This window comes from Scleropages formosus, chromosome 8 (genome assembly GCF_900964775.1).
Source record: "Scleropages formosus chromosome 8, fSclFor1.1, whole genome shotgun sequence".
Taxonomy (NCBI): domain Eukaryota; kingdom Metazoa; phylum Chordata; class Actinopteri; order Osteoglossiformes; family Osteoglossidae; genus Scleropages; species Scleropages formosus.
The window spans coordinates 25,749,930-25,772,996 of record NC_041813.1 but is presented as its reverse complement, the minus strand read 5'-3'; the positions used below and the strand labels follow the sequence as shown (position 1 = coordinate 25,772,996).

Here is a 23,067-nt window from a genome sequence, read left to right as displayed (position 1 = left end):
GAGGAAAAGAAGAACTTAGAGATGGTGGTTTTAAGACAGGTAACCTTCCCTCCATTCTTTTTTAAACTTATCGGTGGATTCTGTAATGTCTGGTGTTAATGCTTTGTAGGGGTCTTTCAAATAAGGTGTGTCCGCCCAACGACCGTCAGATGTTGAGCTCTGCTTTGAGCTGAGCACGAGTTTCGGTTTGCAGGGAGATTACGTGTGGTTAGACTCCGGGTTCGGCGTGCCAATTGGAGCAGAGGTCAAGCTCACGGACACCGGGCAGCTCCAACTGATCGATGATGAAGGAAAGGTAAAGGATGGGTGAAAGGCCGACGAGCCGTTAAAGGTATGAGGAAAAACTTGGGTAGCGTTGACTCGCATCTTCATGTACTGGTAGGAGCAAGCGGTCAGCAAGAAGAATGAGAAGTCCATTCGGCCCATGCACCCCACGTCGGTGACGGGTGTGGACGACATGATCCGGCTGGGGGACCTCAACGAAGCCGGGCTCCTCCGCAACCTCCTGATCAGACACAAAGAAGGCATTATCTACGTAGGTTCCACTCCGCTCCACGCCACGTGGTTGAAGCAGTACCGTGCTGTTCTGTTAAATTATGCCACCATCAACGCTTCTTCATTACTGCACAGACTCAGAGACAGGAAAGACAATTTGTTCCCATTCAAGGAGGATTTGACTTTGCTTCATCTGTTTTCGATAAGGCAAAGGGTTCACGAAGAGACTATTGACGCTGCGTGTTGCCATTTCATAATCGAGACCATTCCTGTGCAATCACTCTGTCCAGAAATAGATTTGTCCCACCGCAAACTTTATCCCGCTTTCCCCACACTGAAAGTTGTGTCCCCTCGAGACGACTAAAACCTCCAGACCATCAAAAAAAAAAAAAACTTAATTTTGAGAACATTAGTGCAAACGGGACGTGCTTTTGGTAGTAAATATGAAAGTTTAGTCGAAGTTGCCCCTTAGTGTGAGACAAACCCGATCCCCAGCCATGCGTCCAACGCTCTAAGACAGGCGCTCTCCTTCCGTTTGCAGACGTACACGGGCTCCATCCTGGTGGCGGTCAACCCCTACCAGCTGCTGCCCATCTACACGGCCGAGCAGGCGGAGATCTACACGGACCGCAGGCTGGGGGAGCTGCCCCCCCACGTCTTCGCCATTGCCGACAACTGTTTCTTCAACATGCGTCGCAACCACAAGGATCAGTGCTGCGTCATCAGGTACCAAGTGTACAGCATTTCCGCAGCTGCCAGGACTTCCAAGAGGCGGCACCGGAAATGCCGGAAGCAGAAATGCGAAGCGGGGTTCGGCACGAGGCAAAATAACGGGGATGATAGTTTCAAGCAGAAACAGAAACAACAGCTGTATGTATAAATTGGTAAATAATTTGTCCAGGTAACACTAGGTAGCTTCACAGTGAATGTAAGTCCCTTTGGACAAAAGTGTCACTCACTCACTCACTCACTCCTTAACTGCTTGAACAAATGAGGGTCATGGTGCTCCAGAGCCTATCCTGGAGTGCAGGGCTATATATGGCACACCTTGGATAGGGCATCAGTCCATCACAGAGTGACCAATATAATTTGGTTAAATTAATAATTTGGATATCTTAATATATGACATGTTAATAACATGTAGTCTTAGGATCGTAAAGGTAAGCGAATTAATAATTCATAAAGGTGTCTACTAGACCTGTTTGCGGTGAACGGTTTTGCTTTTTAGTTGCACAAAGGTACTGTACCTGCAACTCGGAACGTGATGTCCGTAAAATGTCGTGCATTATAAAAAATATCACGTTCTCACTTCATATGACTGTGTGTGGGACATGATCGAAGTATGACATAAACAGGTAAGTTATTTTATTTCCATGAAAGAAAGTGGTACATAATTCTAAGGAACCAAAAGCAAGTTCAGGATGAAATATACCTGTCATCCGATGGGGTAAATGAGTATAACGAGCTTTCCTCTTTGTTAGCGGCGAGTCCGGAGGAGGAAAGACTGAAAGCACCAAACTGATGCTGCAGTTCTTGGCTTCTGTCAGTGGTCAGCATTCCTGGGTAGAGCAGCAGATCCTGGAGGCCAACCCCATCCTGGAAGGTAACGCATCCATAGGGCTTTAAAACAGTCTCTGCCCCGGTGTGCATTTCCGAGCTTACCGGACAGTTTGACAGCAACGGTGTCGACCTTCTACTCTTTTATTGCCCCCGGTAGCCTTCGGCAACGCAAAGACCATCCGCAACGACAACTCGAGTCGCTTTGGAAAGTACATCGACATCACATTCAACAAAAGCGGGGCCATCGATGGCGCCCGTGTGGACCAGTACCTCCTGGAGAAGTCCAGGGTCTGTCGCCAGGTAGGCAAGGGATCAGGCGAGCTGCGGATCGGAGACCACAGCAGGTTACTGAGTTCGCAGCCCGAGTCTAAAATCAATGCATTATGCAAGAAATGAGTACAACCATACATACTGTGAATGCTCATGGTAAACAGGGTATTATACCCCTGTAGGCTCCAGAGGAGAGAAACTACCACATCTTCTACTGCATGCTGATGGGGATGCCAGCTGAGCAGAAGAAGATCCTGTCTTTGGGGAATCCTTCAGAATATCATTACCTTACCATGGTAATGTCACTACTATGTTATGGTATAACACCTTACATCAGAGAAATCAATCTCCCCTGTATCATTATGGAATTATAAATGTTCCACCCAGTTTCAATAACTACTTGTACTGAGCATGGTCACAGTGATCCTATCCTATCCTATCCTATCTCAGATGGCACAGTGGCACAGCAGGTAGCACTACTATCTCAGAGCACCTGGGTGGTGTGAGAGGTTCACTTTGTGTGCAGTTTACATGTTTTAACCTGTGTCTGGGTGCTCTGGTTTCCTCCCACAGTCCAAATATATGCTGTTCAGGTTCCCCCATAGTGTGTGAGTGACAGAGAGAGTGTGTGTGTTCCTCCGATGTATGAATGGAGGAGGGGTACACCCTGGATGGAACATCAACCTATTAATACTGAACAAGGAAATTTGCTTGAAATAAGGTGTACATAAAGTGCGGCCTGCAGATTTTTCAATAATCCTGCTTTACTTAATGTTTGGCTCTAATTGAGAGAGAGAAGTATAGAAGTGAGTAGCACTGCTGGGCAATCACTGCTAAAAATATACTAACAAACTAATGTCAGTGTTATTAAAAGAACTTTATGGACTGCGCAGGGCAAATGCACGAGCTGCGAGGGGCGCGATGACATTAAGGAGTACGCTCATTTCCGCTCCGCCATGAAGATCCTGACGTTCACTGAGAACGACTCCTGGGAGATCTCCAAACTACTGGCTGCAATTCTTCACTTGGGCAATGTGGACTTTGAGGGTGAAGTCAGATTCTTTCTAGAACAGATGTGCTCTCCTCTCAAAATGGCTGGAATGCATTTTCTCTTCCAGCACAAACAAGAGAAACACAAACTGTACACTGCAAGAGAAAAGCATTCAAAGTCCTAGATGCAAGGAACACTTTAGGTTAATTTCCAAAATATACGGCCAAGATACCAAGAAGTCAATCTAGCATAGTATATTGAAGTATTTCATTCTACAGAATTAACATTCTTGCATAATTTATGCTCATAAATGGCACAACTAACAGTTTTTCTTATACTTACTCTTCAGCTACCATCATGAATAACTTGGAGAGTTGTGACATTCGCAGCTCTCATCATTTCACAATGGCTGTCAAGCTCCTGGAGGTAAGAGCTGCATATGGTCACTCCCACTTCTACTGTAGTCATTCATTCGATGGTGTCGCATTATTTTACTCAGATGGCTCTATGCTGAAATCTTTTTTTCCTTCCCAGGTGGACACTAAAGCTCTGGACAGCAGCTTGACCAAGCGCTCTGTCATGACCAACAGGGAGAGTGTTTCCAAGCCACTCAGTTCTGCCCAGGCTACAGATGGCAGGGATGCTCTAGTCAAGGTAAAAAAAAAAAAAATAAATAAATATTCATAATGTTATTTAAAGTTCTGTAAAGGTACTGACTCATGCAAATCAAGTATACCAAATTGGGAATTATATTTTAATTTCATAATTAGTATCAACACATAAAGTGAAAGTGAAACCTAAAACCCAACCGTTCATGGTGGTGAGTGAAGTTCTTGCTTGTTGTGTTTTTGCCCCCCCCCAGGCTATTTATGGGAGGTTATTTGTGTGGATTGTGGATAAAATTAACAGTGTCATCTACAAGCCCCCTCCTGAGGATTCCAGTGATGTTTGCCACTCCATTGGCTTACTGGACATATTTGGCTTTGAGAATTTCAGCACAAATAGGTTTGTATGCAGTTATACACATTTTCCCCATAAACATTTTCACATTATAAAATCTATTTTATTGGCTGGTTCGTAAGAGGTAACGATATTGCAGTCGGTAGCCCAAATTCATCTTCTCACCGGCCACGTATTTAACCCTCGGGTCGTTCGAGGCGGTTGTTTTTGGTGTTTTTGTCCAAACTGGGAAGCAAATTAAATCTGTTTATAAAGAAATTATACAACATAGATGATGATGTTTTGTAACACCTTTGAACCCACTTCATTCCTCATCATTATCACCAGATCTGCACTTTTTTTTGGAATTTATTGCCCGACCAACCACACACACACACACACACACACACACATTTTCAGAACCGCTCGTCCCTTACGGGGTCACGGGGAACCGGAGCCTACCCGGTAACACAGGGCGTAAGGCCGGAGGGGGAGGGGACACACCCAGGACAGGACATCAGTCCGTCGCAAGGCACCCCAAGCGGGACTCGAACCCCAGACCTACCGGAGAGCAGGACTATGGTTCAACCCACTGCGCCACCGCACCCCCTGCCCGACCAACCATTTGCCTGAAATGATACGGCGCACACGTGTGTGTGCATGTTTGTGTGCATGTGTGTGTGAGAGAGAGAGATACTGACTCTTAGATACTTGTTTCTCTGCATTACAGTCTCTCCCATTTATAACCTCTGACTGCTCAGATCGGATCGCGCACACCACAGATGTACAAAATGTGAATAAAAGACATTAAATGCTCTGAAACCGGTGATCGTGTATTTTAGGATCGTGTGGCTCACGGAGGTCATGAAGCCTCATGGTTGTTAGATGGAAGCAACCCTATTTATTACAGATAAAAGTTGTAAATAGTTCAGATTTGATGGGAACGCAACCCGAGGGTTAACCATAGTTTCGTTTTAATAAAAATACTTTGTGCTAGCAGGTGAAGGTGACGTTGCGTGAAGATGTACACGTACGGTGGAAAAATTGAATGGGCTCATCTAAAGCTCCCTTTGTGCCGCAGCTTTGAGCAGCTCTGTATCAACTTTGCCAATGAGCAGCTTCAGCAGTTTTTTGTGAAGCACATCTTCAAGCTGGAGCAGGAGGAGTACAGTCGCGAGAACATCGTGTGGAAGCACATCGACTTCAATGACAACCAACGCACCCTGGACGTGCTCGCCATCAAGGGCCTCAACATCCTCTCGCTCATTGACGAGGAGAGCCGCTTTCCTAAGGTTCTTCTCATCGCCTTCTGAAAACCTTCACCTCTGCCCGTGCAGATGTTGCAGAAATTGCAATCGGTTGGTGACGGTTCGTTTTGCGAGCGCTGAAATTTCCTATGGTTCTTTGTGTTTGATTCAGGGTACAGACGCAACCATGTTGAACAAAATGAACAAGTCGCATGAGAAGAGTGACATCTACATCCCCCCAAAGAACAGCCATGACACGCAGTTTGGAATCCAGCATTTTGCTGGAGCTGTTTACTATGATGCCAAAGGTACACAAGTGCAATACAGGCTGATATGGGCAGCAGGTAGCCTGGAGGAAAAGCACACCGGTGTATTACTCCAAGAATAATAATAATAAGAAGAATAACCAGTGCACTTTGCACAGAAATCTGCATACACATGGGTCACCAGGAGTAAGACTAAGAACTGTTGACTTACGGTTTGTTGACTGTACCTTCTGCAGGTTTCCTCGAGAAGAACCGAGACGCCTTGAGCCCGGATCTCCTGCAGCTGATGGAAACCTCCACTAACAAGCTCCTCAAACAGATTTTTGCAGCTGATCTCACAACAAAAACACCATCGAGCTCCAATCCCAAGCTGACTGTTACCACCAAAAGCTCATTACAAGTGAGTTCACTTGGTCTTTTCCCAGTGGGACAGTCTGTACATAGTTACTTTTCCTATATTATCAAGATACTTTGCCATAACATCAAGAAATACTGTATTTATTAAAGCAAAGATATGAGAACTGAATTATACATGGGCTACACTTCGCAAGGAGAAGGCTTTTTTTCAACATGCAGTGTGTTTTTTCCCCACAGCAAACGACCGATACCAAGAAGCGTATGCCTACCTTGAGCAGCCAGTTCCGCCACTCTTTAGACTCCCTGATGAAAACCCTTACAGCCTGCCAGCCCTTCTTCATACGCTGCATCAAACCCAATGACTTCAAGAAGCCTATGGTAAATTCAGACACATGTCAAGATGATCCATTTCTTGTTTGTTGTGTTTTTCACAAGTTAAAAATTCCCACTTCTTGTAAAGTTCAGTTCAAATCAGTTCGCATTTATACAGGTTATTTTTATGACATGCTCTTCTCACCAAGGTGACACAGAGTGGTGAACAAAGCTCAGAATACAATATTGACATTCATTCATTTAGCAGATGCTTTTAACCAAACAATGAACACTGTGTCATAGTATCAGCCCGCATCTGTTCACCCAAGCTGACTTTCAATGGCTAACATGCTATGTGCAGGGAGTCACTCGTCCTCATGCGTTAAAATATTGCGTAAAATGAATAAAATAACGAATTGCCTTTCAGTTTCTCTGGATAAATGTTCATTTCAGACTATATACTTTTGGTTTGAAAGGCTGCATGCAATCATTGCTCATTTGTGTTCTTTGTTTATGCTGCGCTGATACGCATCACTCATCGATATTCCTTCAACTATTCGCATTCCAGCTGTTTGACAGGGACCTGTGCCTACGCCAGCTTCGGTACTCTGGGATGATGGAGACGATCCGAATCCGCAAAGCAGGATTTCCTATCCGACACACTTTTATGCAGTTTCTGGAGCGCTACCGCGTGCTGTTGAGGACCTCCGAATGTGACCCCAAAACCGTGAGAGAAATACTGTTATTTGGCCTTGGTTGGCCTTGATAGAAAGTGTTCATAATGGCAGTGAAATAGTTCACTCAGATAGTAGTGTCACTGCCATTGGGTGCACTTTCTACTCACCAGACCTTCTTCAAACACGTTCAGACCCTTGATACTAAGAAATCCTACCTGCACCTTCTACCTAGGAGCCTCCAGAGAAATGCTGCCAGAGCATTTGTGAGTCTGTCCTCAAGGATAAGGATGACTGGAAAATGGGAAAAACAAAGGTCTTTCTCAAGGTATGATCTCTTAGCCAAAGAAATAAAGAACAACATACCTTCTGGGTTTGGTCATTCATGGTGTCAGTTGTACACTTGCACCATCACCTTTGTGTGCTCGCTGTGCTCTTTCCATCAGGATTTTCATGACACTGCACTGGAGCTCGAGCGAGACAGGGCAATGAATAAAAAGGCTATTATTATTCAGAGAGTGCTTCGGGGTTACAAACACAGGTAAGCAGAGCTATGGAGGCATTGGGCATCAGGTGTTCGCGTGATGGATTTGTAGTGCTGCAGAGGGGTGATGATACAGCAAGGCCTTTCCTTTCTATATCTAACCTGCAGTTTGTTCTGCTCTGGTTTCATTTGGGCTGATCGCTGCACTGTTACACTTTTGCACTCTGTTGCCCTACAGGATGCGCTTTCTGCAGCAGAGGAGGGCTGCCGTGGTTCTGCAGAAGCACTGGAGAGGCTACAAAGGCAGGAAACTTTACAGAACGGTAAGCTGTCCTGAAAGCACTGTGGTAGATGGAACAGTAAAATGAGACATACCTGCTATTTGTGTTCCACTGATGTGTGGATGAGTGACCCATTGTAAGTAGTGTATCTAGCAGTGTAAGTCACCGTGGTGAATAAGGTGTGTGGCCTGGTAACACTATACACTACACGACATAGTATTCATTGTAAGTGGCTTTGGAGAAAAGCGTCTGCTAAATAAATAAATAAATAAATGTAAGATTTTCTTACAGTGTCGCAGCTATTAAAATATTAACAATAAGAACATTTCCTTGTTGCCTTCTCCTGCAATGATGCGCTGATGAAATGCGTAGAATTCTCTTGAAGGACATTATCATTATGGATGACTCTGCGATTTATTCATTTTACTTACTTATGCATGTATTCATTTTGCAGGACGTACATGTAGCATTTGCTCTTTCCAAAGCCATGTACAGAAACTATTCATTAGTATTTGACACCTTTATCCAAGGTGACTTGCTACATGTACCGCAGTAAACCGCGTACAATCATTTACCCATTTATGCACCGGAGCGGCGCAATGCCTACATCACACGCTGTGAGTAGTTTTAGAATCACCAATCCAGCTGAAGCGCATGTCTTTGGGCTGTGGGAGGAAACCAGAGCTCCCAGAGGAAGCTCACACAAACACAGGAAGAACATGCAAACTCCACACAATCTGCACAGCCTAGGTGTAGTGAGGCACCAGTGCTACCCGCTATGCCACCAATAGTGCAGCTATTTAAGTAATTATAACAAAAATAACAGTACAGTGTAGCCTGAGCAGTCAGTTACTTACCATGTTTTCTCCCAGGTCCAGCTGGGCTTCGCTCGACTGCAGGCTACAGTCCGCTCTCGGCAGCTTCGTCACTCCTACAAGCAGAAGCGGGCTGCTGCCATCCTGCTGCAGACGCAGACCCGGGGATGCCTTGCGAGAAAGGACTGGAAGCGCAAACAGGAAGCTGTGAGGGTGCTGCAGGCCTACACCAGAGGCATGCTGGCCAGGAAGGCTGTGAACAAGATGAAAAAAGATGTAAGTTTCCCCATGTGTAGATGCCAGCCATCCCAAAACAGCTGCTGTCAGTCTTTTCCTATCAAATTTTTTTCTTATTTTTTTTTTTTTTTTCTGAACCGCTTGTCCCATACGGGGTCGCGGGGAGCCGGAGCCTAATCCGGCAACTCAGGGCGTAAGGCCGGAGGGGGAGGGAAACACACCCAGGACGGGACGCCAGTCCACCGCAAGGCACCCCAAGCGGGACTCGAACCCCAGACCCACCGGAGAGCAGGACCCGGTCCAACCCACTGCGCCACCGCACCCCCTCCTATCAGATTATAGCAGAAAATGTTCATTAAAAAATACGGATCAGAAACAATGCCTGTGGTCCAGCTAAATACCTTACGGCCTTCACGGTATGGTTTTGTTCCCCCTACTAGGCCTTCCTCTCGGCCCAGGAGCGCAGAGCGGAGCAACTAGCTGCCCTTGAGAGGCAGAGGCGGCTGGAGGAGGTGCTCAGGCAAAAGAAGGAGCTTGCTGCCAAAACAGATTCAATCACCGATCAGGAGATGGTGGACAATATATTCGACTTCTTGCCTAATATGGTCGGAGGACAAGAAGGTCAAGCACCGGTGGGATTCGAGGTGAGCACACGTCATTGTGGGAATGTAACGCTTCATTAGCTTAAGGGACAAATTCTGCAGCTGGCCACTCTGTATTAAACAGCTTCTGGTCTTGCCGCCTGAAACTTTTGTATTATTGTCTTCCTCTGTGTCGAGGACTTGGAAAGCAAACGGGTTGTGATGGAGGAGGTAGACCTCGATGACACCACTATGCTAGATGAGCTTCCAGAAGAAGACTACGACGAACTTGCTGCATACAGCTTCCACAAATTTGCCTCCATGTACTTCCAAGGTTCTGCCACGTCCTCCTACATCCGCCAAAGGCTGCGACAACCCTTATTATTTCACGAGGATGAAAATGATATTCAGGTACCTGACTATCTCCACTCTCTCGCTCTTTTTTAAACTTCGTAGTGTTCGTGGTTTCTTTCGCATTCACGTTGATGCCGCTCTTATTTAAGTCCTTAACTTTTCTCGTTTTTGCACAGGCTGCTTTGACGGTGTGGTGGATCATTCTGAGGTTTATGGGCGACCTGCCAGAACCAAAGAAACAGACTAAGAGGATCACAGATTCTCAGCCCAACAGCTTGGCTCAGCAAAACCTGATCCCAAGACAAAACCGACGTCTCAGCAGCCTGGTTGGCCCCGATCAGGTCTGCAGCTGCTTTGCTCCTCATTTCAGATGACGTTCATGTCTCTTGCCCTATACCATGGTTATTATGTTGAACCATACATTCGAAATACACGATTATATATTTATAATTTAAATTGCCATGAACGAAGTTATCGCCAATAATATGACTGTAACAGTAATGTGTCAGTCAGATGGTGTCGGAAATGTTTCTGCTTTGTTTTTGCCCACTTTGTCTTGCTTTCTGCTACTTAACCGGGACTTTGCAATATTATCGTGGTAATTCATACGAGTTTTCGTTGTCGCCACAGAAACTGTTAAGAAATAAGAAAAACAGGAAAGCTTCCACAATGTCCGACGAGGTGGTGCTCAGTAGGAAGACTTCAACCGTTACCGAAGAGATAGCTCGGAATCGAAAATCTTCCATCCTCTCAGATTTGCTCATAAGAAACAGAAAAACTTCCACCGTACCCGAGGATGGGAATCCCAGGCAAAAACTTTCCGCAATACCTGAAGCGCAGGCACGAAACAGAAAGATATCCACTATCCCAGAGGAAGGAATGCGGAAAAGAAACCCTTCCATTATTCCGGAGGAGGTGAAGGAGATGGCTTCTCTAGTTGGGCATACAGTATATACTAGACATATCTAATATATAATGTGGTCATCACACTGGTCATTCTGCAACTGGTTTAAGTGTTGTGTGTTTTTATTTTTTGCTCCACTTGAGAATGCTGAACAAATGTTTGTGTCCATTTAGACAGAAGATCAGGAATCAGCATCTCCCACGCTGGCTGCTGTGAAAGAGGAGGCGAACACGGCCGATGAGGAACCTAGCCTGGATCGGCCGTTGACATCCCTGGAGAAACTGCACATTATTGTGGGATACGCCATAGTCAGACGAGATCTGAGGTAGTACCCCATACGTGCTCAGCAATTTCCTTACGAGGCACGATATTAAATCCGACTTAAGTATTTTAAATAATGATCTTGCAGAAGGAGAACTTTTTATTACGATTGCTTGTATTTTTCTCCATCTCCCTAGGGATGAGATATATTGTCAGATTTGTAAGCAGCTGACAGACAATAGCAACCGAGGCAGTTACTTCAGAGGATGGATTCTTCTTTCCATCTGTCTTGGTATCTTTCCTCCAACAGAGCGCTTCATCAAGGTAAAGTGGTGGAACGGGACTCCCTCTCTCACTCGGAGCTGCCGGATCCCTCTGAACATTATAGGAGTCTTGAAACACATCTCTTTTGGATTCGCTTCTCTCCTGATCTATCTACTCCATAAACCTTCACTCCCTGTCTCTTTAAGAAAAAAGAAGAGAAGCGTCTGCAAAATGAATGAATGTAGATGTAATTGTGGTGTAGGAATTTAGCGTTAAACTTTCAAGTAATCGTGCATTTCCTCTAACTGCACAACTCCCTTGTTGGTGTGACTTCTGTTGCTCTTTATTAGTATCTCCAAAACTTCATTCGGAACGGCCCTTCGGGCTACGGACAATACTGTGCCGACAGGCTTCGGCGAACCGTCGCTAATGGGGTGCGAGGGGAGCCTCCGAGCTGGTTGGAGTTGCAGGTCAGACCGAATGCAGTGCACCCTGGCTTGGCTTTACTCCCGGACTTCAAAACATGTTACATTCTGATGTACAAAACCCTTGTGCTTCCAAATAGACGCTTCTTTTTTTCACTCCTGACAGGCTACCAGGACTAAAAAGCGGATGGCAGTGTCGGTGACTCTGATGGATGGCCGCAACATCAGCCTGCCCGTGGACTCAGCCTCCACCTCCAAAGAAATCTGCTCCATCCTTGCTCAAAAAGTCAAACTGAAGGACACGTTTGGATTCTCCCTCTATGTCGCTATATATGAAAAAGTACGTATTTGACAAGAAGCTATTTTACGGTGAAAAAAAAAGGAATTTATTTGAGGGAATCTGAAGCTTTTTCTTCACCGGGTGCTCCAAGCAAAGGGTCTTGCTGTTTGTGACGCTGTGACGTCCCCAGGTGTGGTCGCTCGGCAGCGGCAAGGAACATGTGATGGACGCAATATCGCAGTGTGAGCAGGAGGTGAAGAGGAAAGGGGGACAAGAGCAGCATGCCCCCTGGCGCCTGTACTTCCGCAAGGAGGTCTTCACACCCTGGCATGACTGTGCAGAAGACCCAATCAGCACCGAGCTCATCTACAGGCAGATTATCCGTGGTCTGAAGTTCGGGGAGTACAAGTGTGACAAAGTAAAAGAGTGTTTTGTCGTTTCCCTGCATAATATTTGTGTGTTACACATAAAATTGCCATTTCAGAAGTGGGTGCTGAATGTGACTCGAGGAAATGCTCCTTCTTCGCTTGTAATGAACCATATGTACGAGTTTCTCGGAACTTTAACTTCACATCGGTGAAATAAAATATGAAGCATAAGAAGTACTTAAATGAAAGTAAATGATCAATAAGTCAAAAGGTCAAAAGAAGCTAAAGGTTATAAAATTAAGGTGCTGAAATGGGTCTGACCGGGAAAACTAATTGCATTGCATGGTGCTTGAAGAATTAAATTAAAACTAAAAGCCAAATATGATTAAAAACTTTTTAAAAATAATACACATTATTCTGATTTTTGCAACTTTGAGTCTTTAAGTATTAGACGTAATAACAGAAACAATCATGACTAACTATTACAATTATTTCACTTCGTCTTCCCTATTTACGTTCACTGCGCTGAATGCGTCTCATGTTGCACGGTGCCGAACAAAATTCTTAAACTTTTTGTTGAGTCATATACACATTTTTTAAATTGAAATTATTTTTGCTTTATTCATTTTCATTTAGGAGGATGAGCTGGTTCAGCTCGGAGCAAAACACCTGTACGTGCAGTATGGGCCAAGCAGTGCGCAGGAGGACGCAAAGAAAGCAGTCCAAGAATGCATCAGCAACTCTTGGCTTGAAGCAAAATCTGAGGAGAAATGGTTGCAGATGATCGCCACTGCACACCTTCAGGTGAATCTAATTCCATTAACCTTCTTAAAAATGAAGATGAAATTGTGATTTTTCTGAAATGCATTATTCCTCCCTCACGTTGAAAGTTCCTCCTTTACCATATTGATATATCATTCATTTCTATTCTTAGGGTCCTTACATGAACTCCAGAAAGAAGATTGCCACTGTCATGGCAGAAGTAGTTGATTATGCTCGCCAGAAGTGGCCCGTGTTCTTCTCCCGCTTTTTCGAAGTTGTTAGGACATCAGGTAAAATGCATGTGACCAAATTAATAGAAAAAGTTTCAGGACAGTCTCATCCAAATGCATGAAACAAAAATAAGATACTCCATTTCAATACTTACTGCTTTTCAATATCTTTGCATTATATTATATATTTATATTTTTTAAACTGGCAGGTCCTTCATTAGCTAAAAACAAGTTCATTGTTGCCATAAACTGGACCGAAATTCTTTTCCTTGACGAGAGGGAGCGGAAACTGCTGCAGCTGTCCTACCCCGAGGTGACTGCAGTCAACTCGATGAGGTAGAGCAATGGAGAGCAGGGGGATGAAGCTGGAGCTAGATTCCATGCAGCATAGTCCTCTCGGATAAAAAAGAAATGCAAAACGTCTGCGTCTGTACTGAAGGTCCTTTCTCCCCTTTCTTCAGGGACGGAAAGGCTTTTGGGCAGTCTCTCTTTCTCTCCACGCTCAAGGGAGACTTCACCCTTAATGCTGTCATGGCTGGAGAAATAGTCGATCTCCTGCACATGTTCCTAGGGGGACTGAGGGAGCGATCCGTCTATGCGGTAGCCTTGGAGGAAGCTAACCGACAGGGTAAGGACATTATTTTTAATAATTTTATTTAATCCAGTGATTATTTAAATGAAGTGGGACAGTGGGTGGCGCTACTGCCTCATGTCTCCTGGGCTGTGGCTTTCAGTTCGGCCCTTCCAGCCATCGGTATTTTGGTTGCGAGTCAAATTTTTGAACCATTTCCCTGAAACAACTGTAATGTATTGTCCTTCAGATAGTGTGGTGTGTAGATGTGTGTCAGGTTTGGGGAAGGACCAGGCAGGAGATAGTGATGGGAGGATCTCAGAACTTTTTTCTCTTCCCGTGTTTTTCACCTTTACGCAAAGTGCTTCAACAGTGAACGACTCAAATAAAATGAAAATACACAATAAGAAACCAAGAAGAAACCAACCAGCGACTAATAAGCCACCCATAGACAGGCACCCAAGGTAACCTGTAATTCCAGAGAGCGTTCAGTAGCTTATTGCACATTTGAAAAATACATTGTAGCGCAACCCTCCGTTTACCTGACTATGTGGGCGATGCCCTGGGTTCTGTTCTCAGACCTCAAATGTTATTACCCAAACAACGAGGTAGCAGAACAAACATCAAATTTATAAATTTTCCAAAAACCTTGTAAATAGAAAACCCAAAGTCCCTTCAACAGCAGATTATTGAAATAAAAGCAAACAACCTGAAGATGAATAAAATAAAAACCTTTACAACAAGTATTTAAATATTATAAACAACAAGTAATTGTCATACGGGGCCGAGAGAACCGGGACGGCAGGACCCAAGTGCGGAGTGGTTCATCTGGATTCAGGAGATAAGGCAAGTTCTCGGAGTCGGGGACAGGTGAATGGTCGGTCGATCGGCGGTCGGAGTCAGAGTGAGGATCCATGGACGAGGTCAGGGGATGAAGTGTAAGGTTGGTCGGTCTGCGGTCGGCGTTGGAAGGAAGATCTGTGGACGTGGTCGGGAAACAAAGCGAAGGGACGAAAACCAGAAGACGAGAACGGAGAACAAGTGTTGAGTGTGCACTGGAGGTCACGAAGGAGGGCAGTTGTCTCTGACGAGATTCCGCAAAGGTATGGGAGCTGAGGAGGGTCTTTTAAAGGGTGAGCAGTTAGTCAGGTGCTGGACCAGAGTCAGGTGCTGTCCGTTGAGTTGTGGGCGTGGACGTGACAGTAATCTCACAGTTCCACCTTCATGCAAACAGACTCTAGAAGTTTCACAGAGAACCTTTCCATTCGTAAACGCAATAACTACTGCCTAGAATACTCCGGAGTATGTTAAACTTTGCGTAAAACACCCCCACGTTGCAGGCCCGATCGACTTGGTGTGTTGCCGGGAGCATGAAGCGCTATGTGGTCTCCTTCTACGTGGCAGCTCGAGGTGATGGGCTGAAAACCCCCAGTTTCTTAACACAATGTCTTGTTGGACAAAAACGGAAATGTATCTTCCACTCTACGAACAAACACAACCAAAATAACGATATTTTCTCTCTTTCATTGTTTTTGGAATAACCAGAAAATTTGAACTCCCCTCTCCTCACACTCCGAACACTCTCTATAACCACTTCTAGAAGTGTCTCGAACTTTTCCCTGTCTGTTCCATCCCTCTTTTCTCTAACTGGTTTTCCTTAAACTATATGTTGATATCATGAAACTTTACTTCAACCCTCAAAAAAAATGAACGAGCAAACCAGTAGCACTATGGGGCTACAACTGGATGGGAAATTAACCACTTTCTTACTACAGTTGTGGTAAGTTTGGAAATAGACACAATGCTTCCACAATAACCATTACCTTAATTTTCTTTAGACGACAATACCTTCCTCAGCTACAAGAAAGGGGAGCTTATCGTTATCATCAAAGACCAGGAATATTCTTCAGACCATGGCTGGATTAAAGGCAAAAACGAGAGGACGGGCCAAACTGGAGCCGTTTCCACTGATGCCATTTTGATTTTGCCCACCCTCAACAAGCCCACCAATGAAGTGCTGGTATGGCTTTGTGGGATGCATTTTGGTACATCCCACTTCACCTGCTTTTTCTCTGGGACCAGGGCATCTAGGCAACCACACATACAAATATGACGAATGTGCTTGTACTTCCAGAGCCTGCTGAACCTATCCCCAGATCAGAGGAAGACAATCATCCAAAGCACCCAGAAAGACGTTGGCACAGTGGAGAGGATTGCCCCTGCCTCACTTAAAGAGTTTTCCTTCGAGAACTTCAGGTAACGCGTGGCAGCGACACCTGTAAGCACTTTTGCAGTGAGCCATGGTACTCGGGATCACGTTCTGGTGCCTCACGTTATGCTTGCAGACAGCCTAACAAGGACTTGAACCGTCACGTCCTCAACAAGGGATCTGCTCCAGAGAGACTGTGGGTCTGCTCCCGGGAACCCATCAAGCAGCCGCTGCTGAAGACGCTGATGAACAATTCGGACCTGAGCCATCAGGCCTGCTTGTCCTTCACCGATATCCAGTCTGGGCTGACATTAATTGAAGGAGGAGATTTTCTTGTATTCCTGTCTTGCAAAAAGAGGCGGTTATATCATGATGTTACCTATATCATATTTCTATAATAATAAAAGAAAGCTTGTTTCTACTTTGAGAAACAAAGAATTTAAGAACCAGATGTAAAATACTTAATCCGAAGCGTAAACATTTAGGCTGCGGAGAAGGTTGGGCAAGAGGTCTTTCCTCGTCTCAATTTTTATAATATATGATAACTGAAAATATATGGCAAGCTATAATTTTTGCGAGGTTGCATTAGCAGGGTCCTCCGGTGTTAAAGAGAACCGCCCCGCTGAGCATAGATGGGAAAAGAGCTCCCAGAATTCCCTGTATTGGTGAAAAATGTGCTCTGTGGGTGACCTGCCCACAAGCTCTCACATGTTTCATTCTCCGATGTGTTTGTTTTCCGCTTCAAAGCCCGAAAAGGATCGCGGGACGCCGTGTTTCTCTCCTTAACTTTGTCTCCACCCATTCTGAAGTACATGGGAGATTACCCTACCAGGCAGGCGCAGAGTCCGCTGGAGCTCACCGACCAGATCTTTGGCCCTGCTATGCAGAACAAGGCGCTACGGGATGAGATATACTGCCAGATCATGAAGCAGATGACCAGCAACAACAATAGGTCTGTTTTCAAAGCCCATCAGGTGTCTTAGAGCCTGTTAGCTCACACACAATGGACATTTATTTAGACTTCCTTCACTGCTCTGAGTCTTAATCCTCTATCTGCTCTCCACCTAGGCAAACTTTCATTTTTCAAAACAATATCACTGGACATTTTCGGTGAAAGAGAAGTATTTGACCAGAAACGTGCATCAAAGATATATTTACTTCTGAGGACTTTATGGTCCATTGTTGGCTTTGGTGTGTATAATACATTTTATAGCCCCAGTGGGCTATAATGAAAATGTCATCAGTACGTTGGCATTCTTTGAACAATGTTTATTGTCCTTAATCACGGATTTGAGGGTTCTGCTAAAGCTTCAAACTCCGGGAGCTGTAAACCATGATTACTTAGGGCTGGCTCGATTTACTTAGCTTTTAAACCTGTAAAAACTGGTTTCATTACAGACAAATCACTTAACTTGTTACTTTGACTTAAAGTGAAAGTGACAGAAATGTTGAGATAAAGGACATTATATATAGCTGATGCTTTTTTCCAAAGCGACAGGAGGTGAGACTCAAACCTGTGGCCTTTGGGGTCCAGAGGCAGCAGTGCTAACTGCTGTGCCAGCAACTGTCCTCCAAAACAACACAGGGAAGAAGAAAGTAATTCTTGGAGACGGGTGATACTTTACTACGGTTCTGAACAGCGGAATGACCTGTATCGTGTCCCTCAGGTTCAGCATTGAGCGGGGCTGGCAGTTGCTGTGGCTCTGCTGTGGCCTCTTCCCACCAAGCCAGGCCCTGCTGAAGCATGCGCAGCGTTTCATTGAGTCCCGCCGCAAGGAACCCCTAGCGCCGGACTGCCTGCAGCGCCTGAAGGGATCCCTCAGGTAGGCCAGCGCCGCGCAGTGGGGCCGAACACCAGGAGAACACACTCGACCCCGGTGCCCGTATCTCCGCTGTCCACATTCTCACTTGTCCACGCTGCAAATGTTAACACCATCTTTCATTAGCGATACAAAATGTTTTGGGGATCCACCCTGTATGAACTGGGACCACAATTAAAAACTGCACCTAGAGGCTGTGAGACGCAATGCATTGTGGGTAGAGTGTACCAAGCAAGAGCTCAAAGTGACACCATCACCTTCCCCTCCCGTCTTTACTTTGCTTAAGCCAGTGTACACACATTAATAAGCTGACCTCATAAATTTTGATTTTTAAGACTTTATCAGTATAATATTATTAATGGTATTTATTTTCTGTAATCGTGCCGCACAACTTTCTTATTATGGTATTTAAGGTTATTTCTCAGTGAACTTGGAATAGTTTTGGAACAAGTTTGAATTTTTCCCTTGTGATTTAATGTAATTCTACCCGTTATCTGGACTTTTTTTGAATGTTTTCAGGAACGAATTAGTTGCAGGTAATGGTGGATCAGAGCACCTTTTTAAATGCTAAATACAGCAGAGTTTCAATCTGTGATGTCAGTGTTTAGTAGTTCCTGTTGATGCTTCATATTCTGCCCCCTAAACCACTGCTTTGGTGAATTAGGTATTTTTGCGGTGCTGCCAGTCCTAGACTGAAATTAACATGTTTCTGGAAAACCGGGTACAAAGTAAAATGTGGCTTGAGAACTTGGAAAACAATGGTTGCTGCTTGGTTGCCAGAAGTTTCTAGTTGGACAACTCATGCTGGCTGGACTCAGGCAATCCACTCCATTCCCCGGTTAGCAGTGGCGTAGTGCCCAAAAGGGCCACCTTGAACTTTTAAGAACCCCGGGTCAAATCCCACCTCCTGTTGTCGTACCCTTGAGCAAGTTACTTACTCTGAACTGCTCCAGTAAAAATTGTTGTATAAAGCAGTAAATCACTGTAAGTCACTTTCATCAGTTAAATAAGAACGGGTATCAAATTACAGAATTTTTTAAATGAATGAAATTATCTGTTTTGTTGGCTTATTTTATCCTTTGTTCGACGTGAGAAAGATTTTTCTCATCATAATTCATGTCTTTACAAGAATACTGCACCAGCAGTTGGTGTCAAGGACAAAATAATTCCTACTAAAAACGTTGGTCCTGCGCCAGGCTATTGAGTAACGTATGGAAAAGATACTGCTTTGGGAAATGCAAAGTAATGATCAATTTTTCATGTTCAAATTGCTCCCCGCTGACCATGTAGGAGTCGGACGCTAAGTAATGAATTGCGGTGAGCGAGCTCTTGAGCCAAGTTAAACAGGACGTAGAGCACATTTCAGTTTTGCGTAGGAGTCTGGTTCAGAACAAGACCACTTTATGGCTGCGGGGTGCGAGCCGGGGACTGTGCTGCACCCTCCAAAAGGTATCCTTTCTTGCTGCTACATGGAAATTTCTCCTGCAGGATGGAACCTCGAAAACTTCCCCCTCATCAGGTGGAGGTCGATGCGATCCAGCAGAACAGCACTCAGATCCTTCACAAGGTGCACTTCCCCAACGACACCGAGGAGGTGAGGGCCCTCCGTCACCGGAAGAGTGAAGCAAGCACACAGCTGCCTTCCGTGTCCGTTTGCTCACCCATGGAAACTTGTCTCGGTTTAGATTTTTGAGGTGGCCACCAGCACCAGGGTCCGAGACCTCATTCAGAGCATCGCTCAGCAGCTCGTGCTCTTATCGGCAGACGGATTCAGCATATTTGTGAAAACCCCGGACAAGGTCAGTCGCAAAAACACGACTCCCTTATTTCGAAGATCGTGGGTCATATACAATGGGCTGCAAATAAATGCTATTCGGTAAAAAGTAACTAAACGTCAAATTATAACATATAAAATATTTATGAATGAAATATTGCGGATTAAAAATGAAAATCGATGTTGAAGTTTGACGTTTCGTACAGCCATGAAGTAATTTAAGTTTTAAGTAACACTTTGTTCCTTCGTTTCAGGTCCTTAGCTTGAACGAAACCGACTACTTTTTCGACAGTCTCAGACAGATCACTGACTGGTCAAAGTTTGGGAGGAGGACTAGGGATGGTAAACTAATTTACTCGCACAAAGAAGCGATTCTAGTGTCGCTACAAACATGCCATTTACTACGCCTCAATACTTCGCTGTGGTGGTCCTTTGCTGCGTCTCAGTAATTTACTGTGCCATGCAGGAGGGCCAGTGAGCGTGACCTACATGGTGTTCTTCATGAGAAAGCTGTGGTTCAACGTGATCCCAGGAAGAGATCTGGAGGCTGACCTTATCTTCCACTACCCGCAGGTGCAATGAGAGTTCACTGATTTTGTAAAGTCAGGATTTCCACTTATAGAGAGGACTGCACCAAATTCAAAAAACATATGACTGACATTTTTTGATTCCATTGGATAGTCCACAGTATAATGGTAATATAATAGGAACTCAAAATTAGAACATTTCTTGTAAAATATTGCGTTTTTACTCTCTGTCAATGAAGCTAATGTGTAATCAAGTAAATTGTGAGGACAGTGACTGTTAAGTAAATGTGTCTTTAGTCTCGGGTGACCATTTGTAATTGCAGCTGTTGCCCAGACAACTGTTCAGCTGGCATAGCTTTACCATGTTTTTTAGGAGCTGCCCAAGTACTTGCGTGGATACCACTCATGCAGAAAGGAGGACATGGTTAGCGTGGCAGGCCTGCTCTTCAGGGTGAAGGTGGACAGTGACACGTCGCAGTTCCCCATGATCCCTAAGATGCTGAAGGAGCTCGTGCCCAGCGACCAGCTGAAGGCCATGTCGTCAGAGGAGTGGAAGAAGGTGGGTACCTGAGACATGCAGCTCCACTAAAGTGGATTTCTGCAGGCACTACGTCTGCAGGTCCAAAATGTGCTGCGGTGAACAATGAGAAAAAAGATGTCAATGCAAGTTCTCACATATATTCCTCTTGGCAGAACATAATTAGTGCTTACAAAAAACAATCTGATGTGACTGTGGAAGATGCAAAGGTGGCCTTCTTGAAGATCATCCACCGATGGCCTACGTTTGGTTGCGCTTTCTTTGAAGTAAAGGTAAACGAAGCATGATGGTTCAGAGGACATAAATTCACGATGCTGGAATCTCCTTTCGCTCAGTCGTAAAACTCACGTTCCTTTTGTCCCAGCAAACATCTGAGCCTAATTTCCCAGACATTGTACGAATTGCCATCAGCAAACAAGGGGTCACCATCATCCATCCCAAGACCAAAGTAAGGCCTCTTTTCAGCGCTTATCCTGTCTATTTACAGTGTTTTCACGAACATGTGATATTATAGTTTACGTGCGTTTCTCACATCACAAACTGACAAAAAAACGACCGTTCCCTGAACCGAAGGATGTGCTGGCAACACACCCATTCAATCGCATCGCAAACTGGTGCAGCGGAAGCACCTACTTTCACATGACGATTGGCAACCTCATCAAGGGGAACAAGCTCCTCTGCGAGACTTCGCTGGTAAGGCCGCCCGTGAAATGTTTCACATTCTCATATTTCCTGCTGCCACCTCGTTGACCTTTGCTCAATAAGGGTGGAAATTGCAATGCCATGTTTGAAAAGGCCAAGAAAGTAAAAAGATATTTTTTTTGTGTGTATCTGTATATATATTTAATGGATCTCAGCAGGCCTTAAACTTTAATGGCAGCAGTAGTACTAATACTGCAGTAGACTGACGTTCCATCCACTTGTTTCTACTGAGATGCTCTGGGCCCAATGCAGCTCTTTATTTGGCCCTGCTGCTTCCTGGGAAATAAGAGCACACTTTTGTGTGACTTTGCCAGTCTGCTGTTTGCACCACAGTAGTTCGCACATAACCCTGTAATACTTGTTGTACCCTAGTATTGCCCTGTAAGAGCTGTTATATCCAGTCATTCCCTGCAATAGCTGTTGTACCCTACCGTTTCCCTAAAATCGGTGTTGTACCCGATTACCCTTCTATTCCTCTGTAAAGGCTATTGTACCCTATCATACCCCATGTGTAACCTTTACCTATAAGACACTCTTGCCGCTCTATTTTACAAAATCCTGTATTCAAGAGGGTTGCAAAATTTTGCAAAAAAGAACTCTCAGTATCAATTTAATCCATATACTGCATGTATTAAATTTCATGGTAAAGTTCTTTTTGTTTCTGAGGGGAAAAGAGCTGAGAACTGAGCCGGTTTTGTCTCCGTTCCCAAGGGCTACAAAATGGACGACCTGCTGACTTCCTACGTCAACCTGTACCTCAGCGAGAGGAAGGCGGTGCGGCCAAGAAGCCGGCGTCTCCCCGAGTGAGACGCGGAGGCCAAACGGCACGGAAGAACGTGAGCCGAACGGTGTAACCCGTGCCAAGCGCGGGACTGCTGATGTAACTCCGACTGTGTGCTACTTGGTGAAACGCGAATCGGTGGTGGTGAAGTACAGCGCGGCTTTCCGCTCATCTGCAACATTTCAATATAAAGCATCTCTCTCTGAAGTTTCGCTCTTGAAAAACATGCAAACGTGCTGCTGAATGAAGGGTGAAGCATCCCAGTCCATGAAACGATGGGCCAATACGGTAGAACAGATCTCAATTTCAATATGAATAAACAATAAGCTTTGCCATTGCGAGGAGGGCGGACTCCAATGAGTACCCGTTTCCAGAAATGGGCACTTGCGCTGAGGGAAACAACACCAGAATTTATTTGAACTTAACCAGCATGAACAAACTCCAATTTGATGAATTTATTTCCTAATTATAAATCTTTCCTCGTTATAAAGCATCATAAAAAACTGAAGCACCTGGAGGAGACAGCAGCGCTATGTTTCATTATTTCCATTTCAATGATAATTACTGTAAACTCATTAACAATCAGGCTCTTTGTCAAATTTACCTTGTACTGAACTTTGTGCGCAGTTGTCAATGACATTAAAAACCAAAATAAAAAGACTGATTGTGAGACGTCCGTCATTTTTTTACCCAGTGAAACCCGACCGGGAGTTTGTTATCCAACTTCTGGTCTGCTGTCGGCTCTTCATCCGCTTCAGCGTGTGTTTCCTCCAAAGTCCCACGTTGAC

General features: G+C 44.8%; 1 protein-coding gene across 1 annotated transcript; it reads left to right on the top strand.

Moving 5' to 3' along the window:
- The first annotated feature begins 21 nt into the window (after window positions 1-21).
- myo7ba (myosin VIIBa) lies at window positions 22-22,467 on the top strand. Its single transcript, XM_018757034.2, has 47 exons — window positions 22-39; window positions 194-295; window positions 383-535; window positions 1,037-1,221; window positions 1,977-2,098; window positions 2,213-2,355; window positions 2,508-2,621; window positions 3,219-3,372; window positions 3,666-3,742; window positions 3,851-3,970; window positions 4,179-4,321; window positions 5,337-5,547; window positions 5,675-5,810; window positions 6,005-6,168; window positions 6,363-6,503; window positions 7,006-7,164; window positions 7,347-7,439; window positions 7,558-7,652; window positions 7,834-7,918; window positions 8,749-8,967; window positions 9,369-9,572; window positions 9,708-9,920; window positions 10,040-10,204; window positions 10,494-10,778; window positions 10,941-11,092; window positions 11,226-11,352; window positions 11,643-11,762; window positions 11,884-12,057; window positions 12,188-12,415; window positions 13,002-13,169; window positions 13,300-13,417; window positions 13,567-13,693; window positions 13,819-13,985; window positions 15,767-15,948; window positions 16,063-16,184; window positions 16,274-16,428; window positions 16,936-17,089; window positions 17,805-17,960; window positions 19,446-19,551; window positions 19,643-19,756; window positions 19,986-20,073; window positions 20,198-20,304; window positions 20,632-20,817; window positions 20,952-21,068; window positions 21,161-21,244; window positions 21,370-21,489; window positions 22,210-22,467. Exons 1-47 carry the CDS (start codon window positions 22-24, stop codon window positions 22,303-22,305), a joined length of 6,669 nt encoding a protein of 2,222 aa, XP_018612550.2. The 3' UTR covers window positions 22,306-22,467.
- The last annotated feature ends 600 nt before the right edge of the window (window positions 22,468-23,067 follow it).

Coding starts and splice junctions, on each gene's coding strand:
- myo7ba (XM_018757034.2), top strand. Junction 3,373..3,665: donor GGGCAATGTGGACTTTGAGG/GTGAAGTCAGAT, acceptor CTTACTCTTCAG/CTACCATCATGAATAACTTG. Junction 20,074..20,197: donor TGGGAGGAGGACTAGGGATG/GTAAACTAATTT, acceptor TGTGCCATGCAG/GAGGGCCAGTGAGCGTGACC.